Here is a 20,525-nt window from a genome sequence, read left to right on the forward strand (position 1 = left end):
ATAGATATCCGCATGAATACCCAAAGAGTCCAGGATGACTTGGTCCGTAAAGATCCGGTCAATCATTTCCCGATTTTAGTCCTTTAATGTAGGCCTACTTCCGGTCTTTGACTTCCGGGGGGGAAAATGAAATTATTTTAAACAGGCGTTACATTTTGCCCTTTTCAAAGTAATTTAGTCACGCTTCTGTCTATGTTTTCTATGGAAATAATTCGCATTACTTAAAATGCGAAAAATAAATGTATGATTTTTTTTGTGAAAAAAAGAACGGAAATTCACAACAAAAGGTCAAGGTTGAAAAACAAAATGGAGTCTTGTAGCGCAGTTGAGAGAGAAGTTGAGAAAGTGTTTAGCAAATTCAATGGTTTGAAAGATCACTCGAGTAAAAACCTAGAAGAATTATGTAATTCAATTCAAAGTATACAGCGGGAGCTTCGTGATGGTAATCATATATTCCTCGGACGGGTTTCATGGAACATTTCTTTTGTTTGTTTTGACTTTGTCAGCTGTTTGTTTTTGTTTTCTTTAAGGTTCATGTAATGGCTTTAAACAGTGATATTTTGCAAGCCTAAAACGCATAACTGTGCTGCAATTGAACAGAACTAATTTCATTAATTGTTGGTATATACCCTGGCTAACTGTCAGTCTTACTGTTGATATGTAATTTGTGGAGCTGCGTGTAAAACACAGTAAAATATGAGAAAAATGTATAGTTCTGGAGAAGACATAGAACTCGTGTGAATTGCATTGATGGAACCAAATAATTATGCCATCGTGTTCAGTTGTGAATATGCCAGGTACTCCAACAGTTTGTTTGGCAAAATCGGACCAGCAAATAGCGCAGGAGCCTAGTGTAGTAAATGCAAATGGCTGCTATAAATGGCGGATCGAAAATATCGCATATAAGAAGCCATCTCAATTGATACAAATGTTTTTATAGACACCAAAAGGTACTCTGAACATAACAAGAAGACTCTTCACGAAAAAAATAGTTCAAACAATCTGTTTGGGGCGAAAAATGCTAATTTCCGGAAAGAGCCTCAAAGTTTAACATTTTAACTATTTTTTTTTTCGCAAATATTCTTCTTGTCATGTTCAGAGTACCTTATAGTGTATATAAGAGCACTTGTATCAATTAAAATGTCTTTTTATATGCTATATTTGTGATCCGCCATTTAAAGCAGCCATTTGCATTTACAACAATAGGCTCCTGCGCTATTCGCTGGTCAGATTTTGCCAAACAAACTGTTGGAGTACCTGGCATAGTCACTACTGAACACGATAGCATGTTTATTTGGTTCCATCAATGCAATTCACAAGAGTTCTATGTCTTCTCCAGAAATATACATTTTTCTCTTATTTTACTGAAATTTACAAGCAGCTTCACAAATTACTTATCAACAGTAAGACTGACAGTTAGCCAGGGTATATACCAACAATTAATGAAATTAGTTCTGTTCAATTGCAGCACAGTAATGCGTTTTAGGCTTGCAAAATATCACTGGTTAAAGCCATTACATGAACCTTAAGCTGCCAGACTACTGAAGTTGTACATTACCAATTTGGCTTATGGCATTTGCACTATCAAATATACGTAAGCTGTGAGCTTTGAGATCAATCTTTTTATCATCTGGTTGCGAGTTCATCTTTCCGATGTGAAATGATAAATTCATGATAATGCACACGTGCACTGCAACCCACTTTATTAAGTGTTCATCGTGACTGCACTTGATAATGTATTACGTGATCACTTAAACCCGAGTCTAAAATTATTCAATACTTATTAAAGAGGAGAAACTGTAGCAGCCAGACCGGGATTGAGGTGGGACCAGCTAGCGTGCACTAACGATTTAGCTACCTATAGTCAATTATGAAATCGAACAACCCAGTCTAATTCCTCTACATTCATTTGTCCAAGTCTTTGTCCTCAAAGACACAACAACTCACAAGTTCACATACATGTAACTCTGCTACGGATATTTCCAACGCTCGAATCAGAGGTTTACACAAAATAGATGCTCTATCAGTTGAGCTGCCTGGACACACTGATGTCGACCGAGTCTAATATATTCCACTACACTTAGAAATTATTTTCATATTGACTATATGACACATGTATATATTATGTAACAGGAGAGGAGAAAATGTAGCGGCCAGACCGGGATTCGAACCCGGAACCCTCAGAACACTAGCCGAGTGCTCTACCGACTGAGCTACCTGGTCACCGATGATCGACCCAGTCCAATCCCGCTACACTCCTCCCTCCTTTCTCGAAGTCTTCGCCCTCGAAGACATACGAGACCCTTCCAAATACCACCACCGTGGGTTATTCAGTTGGGCGCCAATTTTGTAACAGGAGAGGAGAAAATGTAGCGGCCAGACCGGGATTCAAACCCGGGACCCTCAGAACACTAGCCGAGTGCTCTACCGACTGAGCTACCTGGTCACCGATGATCGACCCAGTCCAATCCCGCTACAATTATATGCATATGATTATCATATATCAGGATTAATTAAAGCTAAGCATGGGTCTAAATCAGTATGTTCTGTTTTGTTTTCCATGTTAATTATGTTAAATGTGAGTCTATTGCTCTTATCTTTTACAGATGACAAGCTCACTGCGACACAAACCCTGATATTAACACAGACTGTCCGTAGGATCAAGGAGGCTGTTTCACGCTTAGGGCAGGAACACAAAGAGCTACATAGCACCGTGTCAAAAGTTGGAAAATCCATTGATAGGGTATGAATCATAATCTGATTGTAGTTTAAATGTTTTCATTTTCGTAACATTTGGTTGCTACAGTCTGCGACTTTAAGCACTAGTCTGATGCCCATCATGACTAGTAATTTTACAGCCGGACTAGTGCAAATATTGTAATGAACTAGTCCAATTGGACTAGTACGTGCCCCCCCCCCCCCCCATTCGATAAATAACATTAATTGTTACATTTACAAGAGCGGTGGTCAATTGCATTTTTCAACACATTTTGAGTGCATTCTTTATGCGATTATTTCAGTCTGGATGCATCATTTCGTGAGACTTTGTGTTCATGAAAGCATCCAGACTGCAATCTGGGTGAAAAGTTGTAAACTGATTATGACTGAATTTGAAGTGACTGTACTGAAGCAAAACAGGCTGCATATTTAAATTGGACTAGTGATAAAATAGTCTGACTAGAAAAAAAATGGGGTTTACTTGTCCAAATGACCAGCAGCAAAAAAATTAGCGTCACAGAATGTCGGTACGGAGTATAACATGTTCCCGATTATTTAGGTTTTAATTACTAAAATTAATAATGAAAAATGCCATACAATTAAAGGGAAAATTCAATGAGGCTAATTCTGTTACATAACCAAGAAGTATAATTGAAAGTCCAATTGTTGATCAATACGATTAAGCTTGATCAATACGATTAAGCAGGTATAACATGTATGCTGTACCCATATACCCGAGCCAAAGTCATGTATGTTAATCAAATGCAATACATAACAACTGAATATGCAATACATAACAACTGAATATGCAATACATAACAACTGAATATGCAATACATAACAACTGAATATGCAATACATAACAACTGAATATGCAATACATAACAACTGAATATGCAATACATAACAACTGAATATGCAATACATAACAACTGAATATGCAATACATAACAACTGAATATGCAATACATAACAACTGAATATGCAATACATAACAACTGAATATGCAATACATAACAACTGAATATGCAATACATAACAACTGAATATGCAATACATAACCACTGAGGAGTTGGTGAAATTGCATTTAGACAAGAACATGCACCTTATAATATAAACACTACTGTAAGAGCCGTTTGAGTAGTTTTAGACAAAAATTTCTTCACTACACTGGCCATTCAATGGCTAGGGTTCGACATGCAAGACGTCAGACCACTATGTGTTATGATGGACAGCAAGCGAGTTTGAACATTGCACATACGTTTCACCACAGTGGGCTTTCCCAGCATATTACAATAAAACCAACTAATCTAATTTCCATTAGAACTGGTTTGTTTCCGATATATATGCAAATTTTAATGTACTCTTAGACTGAATTGTCCCTTTAATATTGAATAGACAGGGGTTCGGGTAAGACAAGGACCATTTTAGGCCCAAGATTGAATAGACAGGGGTTCGGGTAAGACAAGGACCATTTTAGGCCCACCATCATCAGATGTACATGTGAAACATCTATTTCTCAGAAAGTACCCAAAAGATCTGTCTCCTATTTCTTACGTAGGTTCCCCAAGGATCATTGTTGTACATGTTCATATTGCATTTTTGCATATGGCCAAGCGGTTGCCATTTTGGATTTTGATGGTTGTTACCGCTATTTCTTATAATGTACCTAGGGGCTCATTCTCAAATTTCATACATGTATGTATAGTGTCCACATATGATAGGCCGTTGCTTTGTATAATGCAGTTTGGAAACGATTGGTTAAACAGATATATATATATATAGTTGACAGGCGGCCATATGCATCTTGGATTTTGATAGCTGAAGCAGAGAAAAGATCCTTCTTTCAATTGTCAGAGTTAGATCATTCTTTGGTGGTTACGAAGATGCCACTGATCTTGTTGACAGATTACACGGTGATAAGCTTAGTCTGTATTAAGTTGGACCAAATGACTTAGGTAGTGATCAGTATATGTTGACAAGTACATAACATGCTATTTTGTGTTCCTGTAATTAGTATTCTTTTGATTTTCAGAATTTTGTGAATGATTTAACATCTATAGCAACAGATGGTGCATTTGAAGGAGTTGAAAAAACTGACCTTTTAAATGAAGTGGTCTGTGAACACTTCATGCGACAGGGGATGCTGGACATTGCAGATGCGCTCATCACGGTATATTTACATTTTCACTGCAATTCCACTAGGGCTGGGATGAATCACATTTTTTCGAATCAAGCGAGCTCCATTTTTAGTCCCCCGGTTAGAATATTTTTGAATTGGATATAAATTATTATTAGTAAACTGTTTGTAGTACTTATCATTTAGGAATTTTTTCACTTTGAATTATTTTATTACCCAGTCATTGATAACAACTTCCATAAGAATAAGATGATACACCTTTACTTCAGGGTCAACAAAAGAAAAAATTAAATAAATAATTGATAAAAAATTTAACATGAAGTTAGGAACCATTTCAAATAGTGAATATATATTGTATATTTGAGGAATTGGCAAAGTCAGGAGTTCTATTACTTAATATTTACAGTCAGTGGTGAATTAATAGTATAAACCCCATTGATTTCAACCAAAGGCTACTCAACTTTATTTCTCGATAAATCGAGTATATCACGCGCAATTTGGAGCCGCGCGGATGAATTTATGATGGTCCAAATCAGAAATATTTGGTGTTTTCAGTACCGAACGTACAGACTGTACGTTCGATGAACATGTACATGTACATGTATCAAGTAGGTTTGAACACATATATACATGTACGTGTGTAAATACAAAATGTAGAAAAGCTACATTGTTTATGTTACTACCGTACCTCTTTGAGCAATGCTTCCGTGCGTATGATAAATAAACAATGTTGTACAATGCACAGTTTTGCACATTCCAATGACGTCGCAATGTTTACATATTGTGTGTCGGTGAGTCTGTGTTGTTCGCTACAACATGTAGATCTACATCCTATTTGTATTTTTAACATCTTTGGTTGTACGCAAATGGAGAAGATATGTCAGGACAACATCAGTCTTTGAGTTGCATAAGTTTAACCAAAACGACCTAGCACGACAATATGCATTTTTGTTCACCTCGGCGGACAGACAAGTCCTGTCGTAATCTACTGTGAATCGGCCAGAGTACAGTAGGCCTTACATACACAATGTACGTTTGGGTGTTTCGAAATATTGAAACGGACTCCTACAATTGTAGCTTTACAATACTTGTAATAGATATCTCTAATATTTATTGAAGTGTTTGAAACAACAATATAAATATAAGCTAAAATTTTGAGAGCGGTAAACGTTTACAGTACAGTACTTAGTTGGCCTACCTGTGTTTGTACATGTTCCTCGAAACGACGTCCGATACATTTGAAAATCTCCAAGTTCCGGAAATAATGACATGGAACTATGTAAACACTCGTGTATTCAAGTAATTTTAAACGTGAACTGATTAAGTAGAACTCAAGTGATCACAAAATTGAAGAAACTCTCTGTTTGTCACACCTCCTTGACACAGGCGGTTTGAATCGGACGCCGCGTCACAACTACGTTAAATATCCTGCCACGTTATGAATTGTGTAAGCGTGTGTAATCATACGAAGTAAAAGATTAAACCTAAGTGCTTTGCACCATGGTGTTTTTAACAACAGATAAATAGAACGATTTATAGTTTCATACAGGGAAAACCTCAGATATATGCTTCATCAGACGGAACTCATTTTATTTGTATGTTCATTGATAAATTGGCGGGAATTTCCGCCACTTCGAGTGGCTGTTCCAAATGCCTGTCGGAACCAAACGATATAATTCAATTTTAGTCATATAAATGCCAGAAACACTATTAAGGGTACATTTTGAGCTATGAAAATAAAAGGTAAGACTGTAAATATAAGGATTAAAGTCTCTTTCTGGTGGTTCTATCGAAGAATAAAGTTGAGTAGGGTATCGATATTTGTTTCATGGACCGCTTCGCGGTCCATTCCAAATATCGATACCCTACTCAACTTTATCCTTCGATAGAACCACCAGAAAGAGACTTTAATCCTTAAATACTTATATTGGCAACACTGTGGATGAACACTAACTGGCATCAACATTTTAGCGATCTGAGTGTTCATACAAGTTTTATGAATACTTACTATATATCTATGATATAGGGCGCCTAAATAAAAGAAATGTTATCAAGTGAGTGTTTATACAGGTTTTATGAATACTTACTATATATCTATGATATAGGCTCCTAAATAACAGAAATGTTATCAAGTGAGTGTTTATACAGGTTTTATGAATACTTACTATATATCTATGATATAGGCTCCTAAATAACAGAAATGTTATCAAGTGAGTGTTTATACAGGTTTTATGAATACTTACTATATATCTATGATATAGGTTCCTAAATAACAGAAATGTTATCAAGTGAGTGTTTATACAGGTTTTATGAATACTTACTATATATCTATGATATAGGCTCCTAAATAACAGAAATGTTATCAAGTGAGTGTTTATACAGGTTTTATGAATACTTACTATATATCTATGATATAGGCTCCTAAATAACAGAAATGTTATCAAGTGAGTGTTTATACAGGTTTTATGAATACTTACTATATATCTATGATATAGGGCTCCTAAATAACAGAAATGTTATCAAGTGTTTTTAAAACTTAAGTTTTATTGTGTACTCTTGTGATACTACAGTATTTCCCATCTGCCACAAAATAAAAATAGCGATCGAAAGCGCTGTCTGCCATTTTGTGTACGGATGGTAATCAAACAGGCTAGAATGAAACGCCAGGAAACAGACACATTTAACCAATGTTAAATACTTCTGGTGCATACATTTCTTAAAATTATGTTCTATTTTGTTTCCCATCTTGATGGAAGATTTCAAATAATCCCAGATTTTAAATCGCTTAGAAGCTGCCATTTTTTCTCCCTAATTTTCGGAGGTTATTTTAAAATCAGGTCCGCCTCGAAACTGATTGCTGGAATTGATGATTCGAAATTTGATTCACAATTACTGACTCGTGATGCACCAAAAGTTTCGGTGCACTGCACAGGGCTAAACTCCACTATGTTACCTTACTAAATGCTTTTGGCTTTCATCATTGCATGAACTACCATGCAATTGCTTTGACGGTATCATAATTGTCATGCCAGCAATCACAGAATACTCATTATAGATGCAAAATATCTAGAGATTTTATCAAAAAAGTGTATGCAAATGTAAATATAAGCAATGAACTGCATTCAGTTGACAAATATGCATAAATCAAGTAAACTCAAAGAAAATGCTGGTGACTAATTTTTTAATTTTGTAAATATTTATTTTGTATTATCATTAAAAGTAACTTCATAAACCTCATTTTCAATATCTTGTTTTGATAATGGCTAGTTGCGGAACTCTGAGACAACTATATATGTACATCACCATATGACACTGTCTATTAGCATTTATTTTCTTTTAGTCTTTGATTTCAGATTAATTCCGAAAATTTAGCTTTGTATCCTCTATTCCCCCCCCCCCCATACACACAAAAATAAAGTTAATTTACACTCAAATCTCTGTTTCATGCTTACAGGAGGCAAATTTAGAAATAGCTGAAGAGAAAAAAGAGCCGTTTTTAGAATTACATAGGATTCTTGGAGCTTTGAAACAAAAAGATTTGGAGCCAGCATTAAGGTAAGCTATTTACAGGTGTATTTACAGGTGTATTAAGGTAAGCTTAGATTGCTGGTATTTACAAGTGTATTAAGGTAAGCATAGATTGCTGCCTGGTATTTACAGGTGTATTAAGAAATATTGTCTCAAAGCAACCATGGTTGCAATTGTAATTATATAAGGTATATATTTCGATGTTTTATGCCAACAATTGACTTAAATTCATGTTAAAAAATTCAATTTATAATTACAATGAAATATAAGGACCTTCTACAAACACTGAGATTCTAATTGTTTTAGTGCTTTCTGTTTGTCTCTCATCTAACTTTTCAGATTCTAATTGTTTTAGTTCTTTCTGTTTGTCTCTCATCTAACTTTTCAGATTCTAATTGTTTTAGTTCTTTCTGTTTGTCTCTCAATCTCATCCAACTTTTCAGATTCTAATTGTTTTAGTTCTTTCTGTTAATCTCTCATCTAACTCTTCAGATTCTAATTGTTTTACTTCTTTCTGTTTGTCTCTCATCTAACTCTTCAGATTCTAATTGTTTTAGTTCTTTCTGTTTGTCTCTCATCTAACTTTTCAGATTCTAATTGTTTTAGTTCTTTCTGTTTGTCTCTCATCTAACTTTTCAGATTCTAATTGTTTTAGTTCTTTCTGTTTGTCTCTCATTTAACTTTTCAGATTCTAATTGTTTTAGTTCTTTCTGTTTGTCTCTCATCTAACTTTTTCAGATTCTAATTGTTTTAGTTCTTTCTGTTTGTCTCTCATCTAACTTTTCAGATTCTAATTGTTTTAGTTCTTTCTGTTTGTCTCTCATTTAACTCTTCAGATTCTAATTGTTTTAGTTCTTTCTGTTTGTCTCTCATTTAACTCTTCAGATTCTAATTGTTTAGTTCTTTCTGTTTGTCTCTCATCTAACTTTTCAGATTCTAATTGTTTTAGTACTTTCTGTTTGTCTCTCATTGAACTTTTCACATTTACTTCCATACTGAAATCTAGAATGATGAGACAGTCATTAATTATGTATTAGGCCCTGGTGTGTTCTTAAATTTATTGTCGAGAATTATCCATTGGCTTTGAAAATGCCTCATGTTTGCTGAAGAATTTTAAGATTGTAAATTAAAATGATTATTGTTTCTTATCTGTAGTTGGGCGACATCAAATAAAGACAGATTACGAGAAATCAACAGTTGTCTAGAGTTTAAGCTTCACCGGTTAAAGTTCATTGACCTGTTACGTCAGGGTCGAATGTCACAAACCGAGGCTCTGTATTACTCTAGACACTTGTCTCAGTTCGCCACCCAGTATCCCAGAGGTAGGTCTGATACAAGACAGGGCCAGTATCAAATATTCTAACTAGAAATGTCATTTCATTTATTCACTAATGAAAAAGCATGTTTGAAAGATTAATGTTAATTAGTCTGTATTAAAACATTCGATGCACATGTATATAAAACTGCCTTTTATAGATGACAGTTGCACAAACAGTGAAAAATTAGTGTTCTTATTACAAGGTATGACGTAGAAATTTATAGACTCCCTCATCTCCATTTATCACTTCACTATTATATGATATCTGGATGATTACAGTTTTACAGGTATAGATCTTCTGTCTATTTGCAGACCTTCAGGTTTTGATGGGAAGTATGCTGTATCTAAGACAGGGAATAGAGAATTCTCCCTACGCCCATCTAGTCGCTCCTATCTACTGGGACGAAATCTGTGATGTGTTTACAAGAGATGCCTGCTGTCTACTGGGCATGTCTGTGGAGAGTCCCCTCAGTGTCAGGTAGATATCTATGGTGTAATACAATACAGACCATCAGGTAGATATCTGTAGTGTAATACAATACAGACCATCAGGTAGATATCTGTTGTGTAATACAATACAGACCATCAGGTAGATATCTGTTGTGTATTACAATACAGACCATCAGGTAGATATCTGTTGTGTAATACAATACAGACCATCAGGTAGATATCTGTTGTGTGATACAGACCATCAGGTAGATATCTAGTGTAATACAATACAGACCATCAGGTAGATATCTGTTGTGTAATACAATACAGACCATCAGGTAGATATCTGTTGTGTAATACAATACAGACCATCAGGTAGATATCTGTTGTGTGATAAAGACCATCAGGTAGATATCTGTTGTGTGATAAAGACCATCAGGTAGATATCTGTTGTGTAATACAATACAGACCATCAGGTAGATATCTGTTGTGTAATACAATACAGACCATCAGGTAGATATCTGTTGTGTAATACAATACAGACCATCAGGTAGATATCTGTTGTGTAATACAATACAGACCATCAGGTAGATATCTGTTGTGTAATACAATACAGACCATCAGGTAGATATCTGTTGTGTAATACAATACAGACCATCAGGTAGATATCTGTTGTGTAATACAATACAGACCATCAGGTAGATATCTGTTGTGTAATACAATACAGACCATCAGGTAGATATCTGTTGTGTAATACAATACAGACCATCAGGTAGATATCTGTTGTGTAATACAATACAGACCATCAGGTAGATATCTGTTGTGTAATACAATACAGACCATCAGGTAGATATCTGTTGTGTATTACAATACAGACCATCAGGTAGATATCTGTTGTGTAATACAATACAGACCATCAGGTAGATATCTGTTGTGTAATACAATACAGACCATCAGGTAGATATCTGTTGTGTATTACAATACAGACCATCAGGTAGATATCTGTTGTGTATTACAATACAGACCATCAGGTAGATATCTGTTGTGTATTACAATACAGACCATCAGGTAGATATCTGTTGTGTAATACAATACAGACATCAGGTAGATATCTGTTGTGTATTACAATACAGACCATCAGGTAGATATCTGTTGTGTATTACAATACAGACCATCAGGTAGATATCTGTTGTGTAATACAATACAGACCATCAGGTAGATATCTGTTGTGTATAATACAATACAGACCATCAGGTAGATATCTGTTGTGTAATACAATACAGACCATCAGGTAGATATCTGTTGTGTAATACAATACAGACCATCAGGTAGATATCTGTTGTGTGATACAGACCATCAGGTAGATATATGTTGTGTAATACAATACAGACCATCAGGTAGATATCTGTTGTGTAATACAATACAGACCATCAGGTAGATATCTGTTGTGTAATACAATACAGACCATCAGGTAGATATCTGTTGTGTAATACAATACAGACCATCAGGTAGATATCTGTTGTGTAATACAATACAGACCATCAGGTAGATATCTGTTGTGTAATACAATACAGACCATCAGGTAGATATCATCTGTTGTGTAATACAATACAGACCATCAGGTAGATATCTGTTGTGTAATACAATACAGACCATCAGGTAGATATCTGTTGTGTAATACAATACAGACCATCAGGTAGATATCTGTTGTGTAATACAATACAGACCATCAGGTAGATATCTGTTGTGTACAATACAGACCATCAGGTAGATATCTGTTGTGTAATACAATACAGACCATCAGGTAGATATCTGTTGTGTAATACAATACAGACCATCAGGTAGATATCTGTTGTGTAATACAATACAGACCATCAGGTAGATATCTGTTGTGTAATACAATACAGACCATCAGGTAGATATCTGTTGTGTAATACAATACAGACCATCAGGTAGATATCTGTTGTGTGATACAATACAGACCATCAGGTAGATATCTGTTGTGTAATACAATACAGACCATCAGGTAGATATCTGTTGTGTAATACAATACAGACCATCAGGTAGATATCTGTTGTGTAATACAATACAGACCATCAGGTAGATATCTGTTGTGTAATACAATACAGACCATCAGGTAGATATCTGTTGTGTAATACAATACAGACCATCAGGTAGATATCTGTTGTGTAATACAATACAGACCATCAGGTAGATATCTGTTGTGTAATACAATACAGACCATCAGGTAGATATCTGTTGTGTAATACAATACAGACCATCAGGTAGATATCTGTTGTGTATTACAATACAGACCATCAGGTAGATATCTGTTGTGTATTACAATACAGACCATCAGGTAGATATCTGTTGTGTATTACAATACAGACCATCAGGTAGATATCTGTTGTGTATACAATACAGACCATCAGGTAGATATCTGTTGTGTATTACAATACAGACCATCAGGTAGATATCTGTTGTGTATTACAATACAGACCATCAGGTAGATATCTGTTGTGTACAATACAGACCATCAGGTAGATATCTGTTGTGTATTACAATACAGACCATCAGGTAGATATCTGTTGTGTAATACAATACAGACCATCAGGTAGATATCTGTTGTGAATACACAATACAGACCATCAGGTAGATATCTGTTGTGTATTACAATACAGACCATCAGGTAGATATCTGTTGTGTAATACAATACAGACCATCAGGTAGATATCTGTTGTGTAATACAATACAGACCATCAGGTAGATATCTGTTGTGTAATACAATACAGACCATCAGGTAGATATCTGTTGTGTAATACAATACAGACCATCAGGTAGATATCTGTTGTGTAATACAATACAGACCATCAGGTAGATATCTGTTGTGTAATACAATACAGACCATCAGGTAGATATCTGTTGTGTAATACAATACAGACCATCAGGTAGATATCTGTTGTGTATACAATACAGACCATCAGGTAGATATCTGTTGTGTAATACAATACAACCATCAGTAGATTGTTGTGTAATAAACAGACCATCAGGTAGATATCTGTTGTGTAATACAATACAGACCATCAGGTAGTTAAGGTGTAATACAATACAGACCATCAGGTAGATATCTGTTGTGTAATACAATACAAACCATCAGGTAGATATCTGTTGTGTAATACAATACAGACCATCAGGTAGATATCTGTTGTGTAATACAATACAGACCATCAGGTAGATATCTAGTGTAATACAATACAGACCATCAGGTAGATATCTGTTGTGTAATACAATACAGACCATCAGGTAGATATCTGTTGTGTAATACAATACAGACCATCAGGTAGATATCTGTTGTGTAATACAATACAGACCATCAGGTAGATATCTGTTGTGTAATACAATACAGACCATCAGGTAGATATCTGTTGTGTATTACAATACAGACCATCAGGTAGATATCTGTTGTGTATTACAATACAGACCATCAGGTAGATATCTGTTGTGTATTACAATACAGACCATCAGGTAGATATCTGTTGTGTATTACAATACAGACCATCAGGTAGATATCTGTTGTGTAATACAATACAGACCATCAGGTAGATATCTGTTGTGTAATACAATACAGACCATCAGGTAGATATCTAGTGTAATACAGACCATCAGGTAGATATCTGTAGTGTATTACAATACAGACCATCGGCTAGATATCTGTAGTGTATTACAATACAGACCATCGGGTAGATATCTGTTGTGTGATACAATACAGACCATCAGGTAGATATCTGTTGTGTAATACAATACAGACCATCAGGTAGATATCTGTTGTGTAATACAATACAGACCATCAGGTAGATATCTGTAGTGTGATACAATACAGACCATCAGGTAGATGTCTGTTGTGTGATACAGACCATCAGGTAGATATCTGTTGTGTAATACAATACAGACCATTAGGTAGATATCTAGTGTAATACAATACAGACCATCAGGTAGATATCTGTAGTGTATTACAATACAGAACATCAGGTAGATATCTGTAGTGTATTACAATACAGAACATCAGGTAGATATCTGTTGTGTAATACAATACAGACCATCAGGTAGATATCTGTTGTGTAATACAATACAGACCATCAGGTAGATATCTGTTGTGTAATACAATACAGACCATCAGGTAGATATCTGTTGTGTAATACAATACAGACCATCAGGTAGATATCTGTAGTGTATACAATACAGACCATCAGGTAGATATCTGTAGTGTATTACAATACAGACCATCAGGTAGATATCTGTTGTGTAATACAATACAGACATCAATATCTGTGTGTATACAATACAGACATCAGGTAGATATCTGTTGTGTAATACAATACAGACCATCAGGTAGATATCTGTTGTGTAATACAATACAGACATCAGTAGATATCTGTTGTGTAATACAATACAGACCATCAGGTAGATATCTGTTGTGTAATACAATACAGACCATCAGGTAGATATCTGTTGTGTATACAATACAGACACAGGTAGATATCTGTTGTGTAATACAATACAGACCATCAGGTAGATATCTGTTGTGTAATACAATACAGAACATCAGGTAGATATCTGTAGTGTATTACAATACAGAACATCAGGTAGATATCTGTTGTGTAATACAATACAGAACATCAGGTAGATATCTGTTGTGTGATACAGACCATCAGGTAGATATCTGTTGTATAATACAATACAGACCATCAGGTAGATATCTGTTGTGTGATACAATACAGACCATCAGGTAGATATCTGTAGTGTATTACAATACAGAACATCAGGTAGATATCTGTTGTGTAATACAATACAGACCATCAGGTAGATATCTGTTGTGTAATACAATACAGACCATCAGGTAGATATCTAATGGATAATTTACAGAAAAAATTGCAAAACTGGACAGTTTATTTCCAGACTACAATACAGTATGATTTACCCAACATGCATTAGTAGGCAGCTATGAGAAAATAGTGTAAATTTGATGAATGATAATATCTTTGTTTGATCTTTGCTGAACTGTAAATATTATAATATACCCTTATAATTACAGTATCCGGGCAGGTTGTCTAGCTCTACCACCCCTACTCAACATCAGACAAGTGATGCAGCAGCGACAGGTATCAGGTGTCTGGACTAACAAGGATGAGTTGCCGGTATGTCTTATTAAGTAGATGTCTGAACAGTAGACACAGGCTGTGGGGGAAAAAATAAAAAAATACTTTTCTAATGTATCTCTGAATATGGAGGCAAAACAGTATTGATCTCTTTGTTCTGAGGTGTGTCTGTATCTGGACTAACAATACCTAATATGAAAATTTATTATCCCCCGCCCAACGAAGTTGGTGGGGGATATACAAATGGGTTTCGTCCGTCCATCCGTCTGTCCGTCCGTCTGTCCGTCCGTACGAATGGTTTCCGGAGCAAAACTCTAAAACCAGTAGAGATATTTCCACGAAACTTTATACACACATTGGTGTAATGGTCTAGTAGTGCCTTTTGCTATTTTTAGGTTTTCACTTTTTGTGCTTTTTTCTGTAACCATGGAAACATTGCTGAAAATGGCAGATTTTTGTGTAAGAATCGTTTCCGGAGCACAACTCTAAAACCAGCAGAGATATTTCCATGAAACTTCATAGACACATTGTTCTTATGGTCTAGAAGTGCCTTTTGCTATTTTTAGGTTTTCACTTTTTGTGCTTTTTTCTGTAACCATAGAAACATTGCTGAAAATATCATATTTTTGTAGCAGGTTCATTTCCGGAGCATAACTCTAAAACCAGCAGAGATATTTCCACGAAACTTCATAGACACATTCTTTTATGGTCTAGTAGTACCTTTTGCTATTTTTAGGTTTTCATTTTTTGCACTTTTACCATGGAAACATTGCTGAAAATATCATGGTAAATGGTAAATGTTACTTTGCAAACCTCCACCCATCTTTGTGTATATAGTCTAATATAAATATGTCAAGGCTGTATACCTGATTCAACAATTGCAGCCCCGCTCTACTTGAATTATACTCCATCTTTCTTTAGCTCAACTTCCTTTTTCCTGTTTTTTTTCCATACACATAAGTCTCCACAATCAAACTTACTTCAGCTTTGATATCTCCATTGGCGGGGGATCTGAATGACTATGTCCTTGTTGTAGTTAAAATGATCCATCTAATTGGTAAGCATAAGTCACTGTAACATAATCTGTGAAATTAGTCAGCTTGTTGGTGAGTCACACAAAACACACAGGATGTATGAGTAAGATATTAATGGACCAATACAGGGAGGTGTAAAATATTGGTAAGATACTCATTTGGACAAAAGTCTGCAAAAGTTTTATTCTATCAATTATCTGTGCTTCTATTTCTCCATGCATGCAGTATGAAAGGAAATGCAACCGATTACCCTGTTGCATCTTTTGACCCAAAAACAGCAAACTATCAATTTGTTGGCTAGTAATTGGTTTTTTTGAAAACTGTGAATTGCTGAGAAATGATTTTGTGGATTATATGAAGATAAAAAATAGCCATATTTTGTTGTGATGATAAAATTGAAATCAAACTAACTTATTGGCATAAGGACAGGACGGAAGTAAGATGCCAGTTTCCCCGACTTAGATCATTTCCATCAGACTAAATATTTTAGTTACCAGTTACTGTGTTTGTTTGACAGGTGGAGATAGACTTGGGTAAATACTACAGGTACCACTCTACATTTTTTTTTGTGTTTGACAGGTGGAGATAGACTTGGGTAAAGACTACAGGTACCACTCCACATTCGCCTGTCCCATCCTTCGCCAACAGACAACGGACACCAACCCTCCCATGAGGCTAATTTGTGGTCATGTGATTTCAAAGGATGCCCTGACAAAACTCTCCAATGGAACAAAGTAAGTCTAATCTCCACAATGTCAATGCACTGAATAGATAATACATGTTTCACTTAGATATCATATTTTACACTATTTTTAGCTTGCCTCTCAAAGTGAGGGGGCTTATGGAATCACTTTGGTGTCGGTGTTAGAAATCCCGACTGTTATCTGTCACAACTGACCTTGATTTCTACGATGGTTTTGGATTATAATTGTTGTTATTGGTGTGGGCAACCATTTAAAGGTGCCAAATGCTGGATTTTGAGAATTTCAAGAGGCCCAATGGGCCGAAATAGCCAGGTTAAGGTTTAAGTATAAGTGTTGTAATACTGTTATCTGTCAAAACTGACCTTGATTTCTACTATGATTTTGGATTATAATTGTTATTATGGGATTGGACAATCATTTAAAGGAGACAAATGATGGATTTTAAGAATTTCAAGAGGCCCAATAGGCTGAAAAGTAAAGTTGTGTAATGACATTACTATATTTCATAATACTGGTAATTACAAGGAATCTGAATGAAATGAACAAAATTCCAGAGGCGAGCTTTGCTGTTCTCAAACAGCTCTTGTTAATATTAATTCTTCCTTGGATTTTACAATCTTATGTCATATATTATAATTCCAGTAAGATATGTTGCTATATGGCACAAAGTTGTGTATGCCGCTCATATATTGATATATTGCTTATTTCCCAATAATATTTGATAAGTAGAGATACTTCATTTACTTGTTTGTAGCATCATGTTAAAACATACATTGTTTTTATTCACAACATTATTGATTCAGGAGAGATACTTGTTATACTTGTTGTAATGCTTATTTAACAATAACATTGATTCAGTAGAGGTACTTGTTATAATGCTTATTTAACAATAACATAAATTCAGTAGAGGTACTTGCCTCACTTGCCTGTGACGTTCTGTAACATCTTTGTATTCCAGAGTGAAGTGTCCTTACTGTCCTATTGAACAGCTACCAATGGAGGCCAAGCAGATTTTCTTCTGAACCGACATGTCAGAGAGGCCTTTTAAATGGACATACTTAGCAATGTATTCTGCACAAGCTTGCTTCCAAATCAAAAATTTAATTTACATTTTTGTTTTGAGGATAAGCTGCAAACCTGTGTAAAATTCAGTAAAATGTTTCTTACCAGAATTTCTCAGAATACATCTAAAAGCTCAGCAACCTCTGAAGAATTACAACCCACTGAAGGTCAGAGGTCACCTTAGACAAATTTAAGGTCACAGTTTGACACAGTGAACTGAAATACATTTGAAATCTCAGGTCAGAAAATGGACAATCTGAAGATGACCGGTCAGAAGTGATGGATGTTAGTGGGTCAGCAGTGATGGAGTTCACAGGTCATCACATACTGAAGGTCAAGGTCAATATCGTGACATTCTGGATTCTGCCTAGTAAGAAGAACATCATATAAAATTGTAATGTGCTGGCACTTTACATATTTGTTGACAAGTTGCCTTACACCATGGGCATTTTAAAAGTTAATTTCAATAAGAAACTTCATCAATGATGTATAATATTATTTTGTATGTTGAAATGTGCAGCTTCTATAGAATCTTGAATTTTGACATTGAACTTCAATAAAAGTTTTTGGTACATAGATCCCAATATTGTAACTCTCTCGCCCCATTGATGTGTTTGTGACTTACATGTGGCCTGCTTCTCATATGTATTTGTGGCATTTATAAATATGATGTCTGTTTACGATGTATTTGTAGCCTACGTGTATATCATATATGTTGGCCGTGTTTGTTATATGTACAGCGATGGAATGACGTCAAACCAATGTACAGATGAGGATACATGCTACATCTCGTACGTAAATGGACAATGTACGGACAATGTAATTCTGTAATCATGCTAATTGTAAATGTGATAAAAAGCATTATTGTACAGTGTAAATGTTTACTGTGACACATACGACATACACTGTTGTACATGCTGTACTGGTGTGATAGTTATTGTTGGCTTAATCTGGGTAGATCTGTGACATTTTCAGCTTTGTGTCTTTGTCGATAGTCATAGGACTGTAAAATGTCTCTGCTTTAATGCTAATATCTACCCTTCTGTTGATACTTTTGGATATTTAGTTAAGATTTGAGTAATACAATGTACATAGGGTGTATATACTCTTTGTACATATATGTGATATGAGATTGTTTCTATTTATTTTCTGTGTCATTGTGTTTTGGTGAGGCTGATCAGTCAGGAATGGGACTCATTCACGTACCACTTGATACCTGATAACGTTTGTGCGGGACTATTGTTTCTATTGGTGATGGAATGACATCAAAAGATGATATCCGGTGTTAACGTCATTTCAGCGGGAAGATTACAAAGAGTTACGTTCCATCACCACTGGAGATACTGATCCCACACAAACGTTATCAGGTATCATGTGGTACCTGGATGAGTTCCATTGATCATCATTCTTTAAATCAAAGGCCAGACAACTACATGTGCAGCATGAGTAAAGACCTTTCTTATTTAAATAACATGATTTTGGTTCCACTTATTTTCTGTGTCTTTGAACATTGGTGAAATGAAACTGAACAGTGTATCACCATTCTTTACACCAGATGCCAGGCAGCATGACAGGACTTGTGTCGCTTGTTCTAGGGCCTCTGTTATTTTCAGGATGTCTGACGGTTCTTTAATCAGCAATTCCAGTGATTGGTTAGTCATGAAGTTATCAATAAATCGGGTACACTAGATCCAGGCCCTTTCTGATTATGTGTTAAAGAGGAAAATTGATAGGATTGGAGGTGGTATAGTCAATCATTACATCATCATGTGTAGAACAATTGAGGTATAATTAATTAAAGTCCACATGGATCTGTGTTGGTGTTCGGACCACTAGCTAGTGGGAGGAGAATCAGCTGTTTGACTGCCTGTCACGTTGGATAATGGAGTTTAGTTAATGTTGATACGCTTGGTACAAACTTGTTACTTAATTGACATTAATTTAATTATTTTGCCCTTGAAAATAAATTGTTGATTTTTAGCCTTATTTGAAGTTTTTTCTTTGTAACACAGTATTAATTTCTGGATGCAGAGAAGCCATCCATACAGTATCAACCTTTCTTGCTGGAAAATGAAAAGCCTGATACTTAGATTTTGTTATCTTACCAATTTGTTCAAATGAATGTTCTTGACATTCAAGTTTGTTTCAGTTGAGGTCTCGTTGGAGTAAGATCATCTGGAGGCCAGAATTCAGGCATATTGATTGCTTGAGTGAAGAGAAACAACGTTTGTTTAAATGAATGACCTTGATCATCATTCAATTACAAAGGGTTCTAATTGTATGAAAAAAATCTTCTCAATAAACAAGATACTCTGAAGCATGCTGGAATAAAGCTCTGCATAATTTGCCCAAAGGAATACATGTACACTATACCTTGGCCGTCCTTCAACAGTTACAGAGTTAAGTAAGGTGTAATTATAAGTATTAACTAAGAGG

General features: G+C 35.4%; 1 protein-coding gene across 2 annotated transcripts; it reads left to right on the forward strand.

Annotated features, from left to right (window-relative positions):
• Positions 1–269: 269 nt before the first annotated feature.
• LOC138334304 (E3 ubiquitin-protein ligase RMND5A-like) lies at positions 270–20,069 on the forward strand. Of its 2 annotated transcripts, none has more exons than XM_069282943.1 (9): positions 270–442; positions 2,607–2,743; positions 4,754–4,891; positions 8,313–8,413; positions 9,542–9,708; positions 10,017–10,182; positions 15,226–15,328; positions 16,903–17,057; positions 17,986–20,069. In XM_069282943.1, exons 1-9 carry the CDS (start codon positions 307–309, stop codon positions 18,047–18,049), a joined length of 1,167 nt encoding a protein of 388 aa, XP_069139044.1. In that variant the 5' UTR covers positions 270–306; the 3' UTR covers positions 18,050–20,069. The 2 variants fall into 2 exon arrangements, with proteins under 2 accessions (XP_069139044.1, XP_069139045.1); XM_069282944.1 differs by lacking the exon at positions 270–442 and adding an exon at positions 1,555–1,594.
• The last annotated feature ends 456 nt before the right edge of the window (positions 20,070–20,525 follow it).

This window comes from Argopecten irradians, chromosome 11 (genome assembly GCF_041381155.1).
Source record: "Argopecten irradians isolate NY chromosome 11, Ai_NY, whole genome shotgun sequence".
NCBI classification, from domain to species: domain Eukaryota; kingdom Metazoa; phylum Mollusca; class Bivalvia; order Pectinida; family Pectinidae; genus Argopecten; species Argopecten irradians.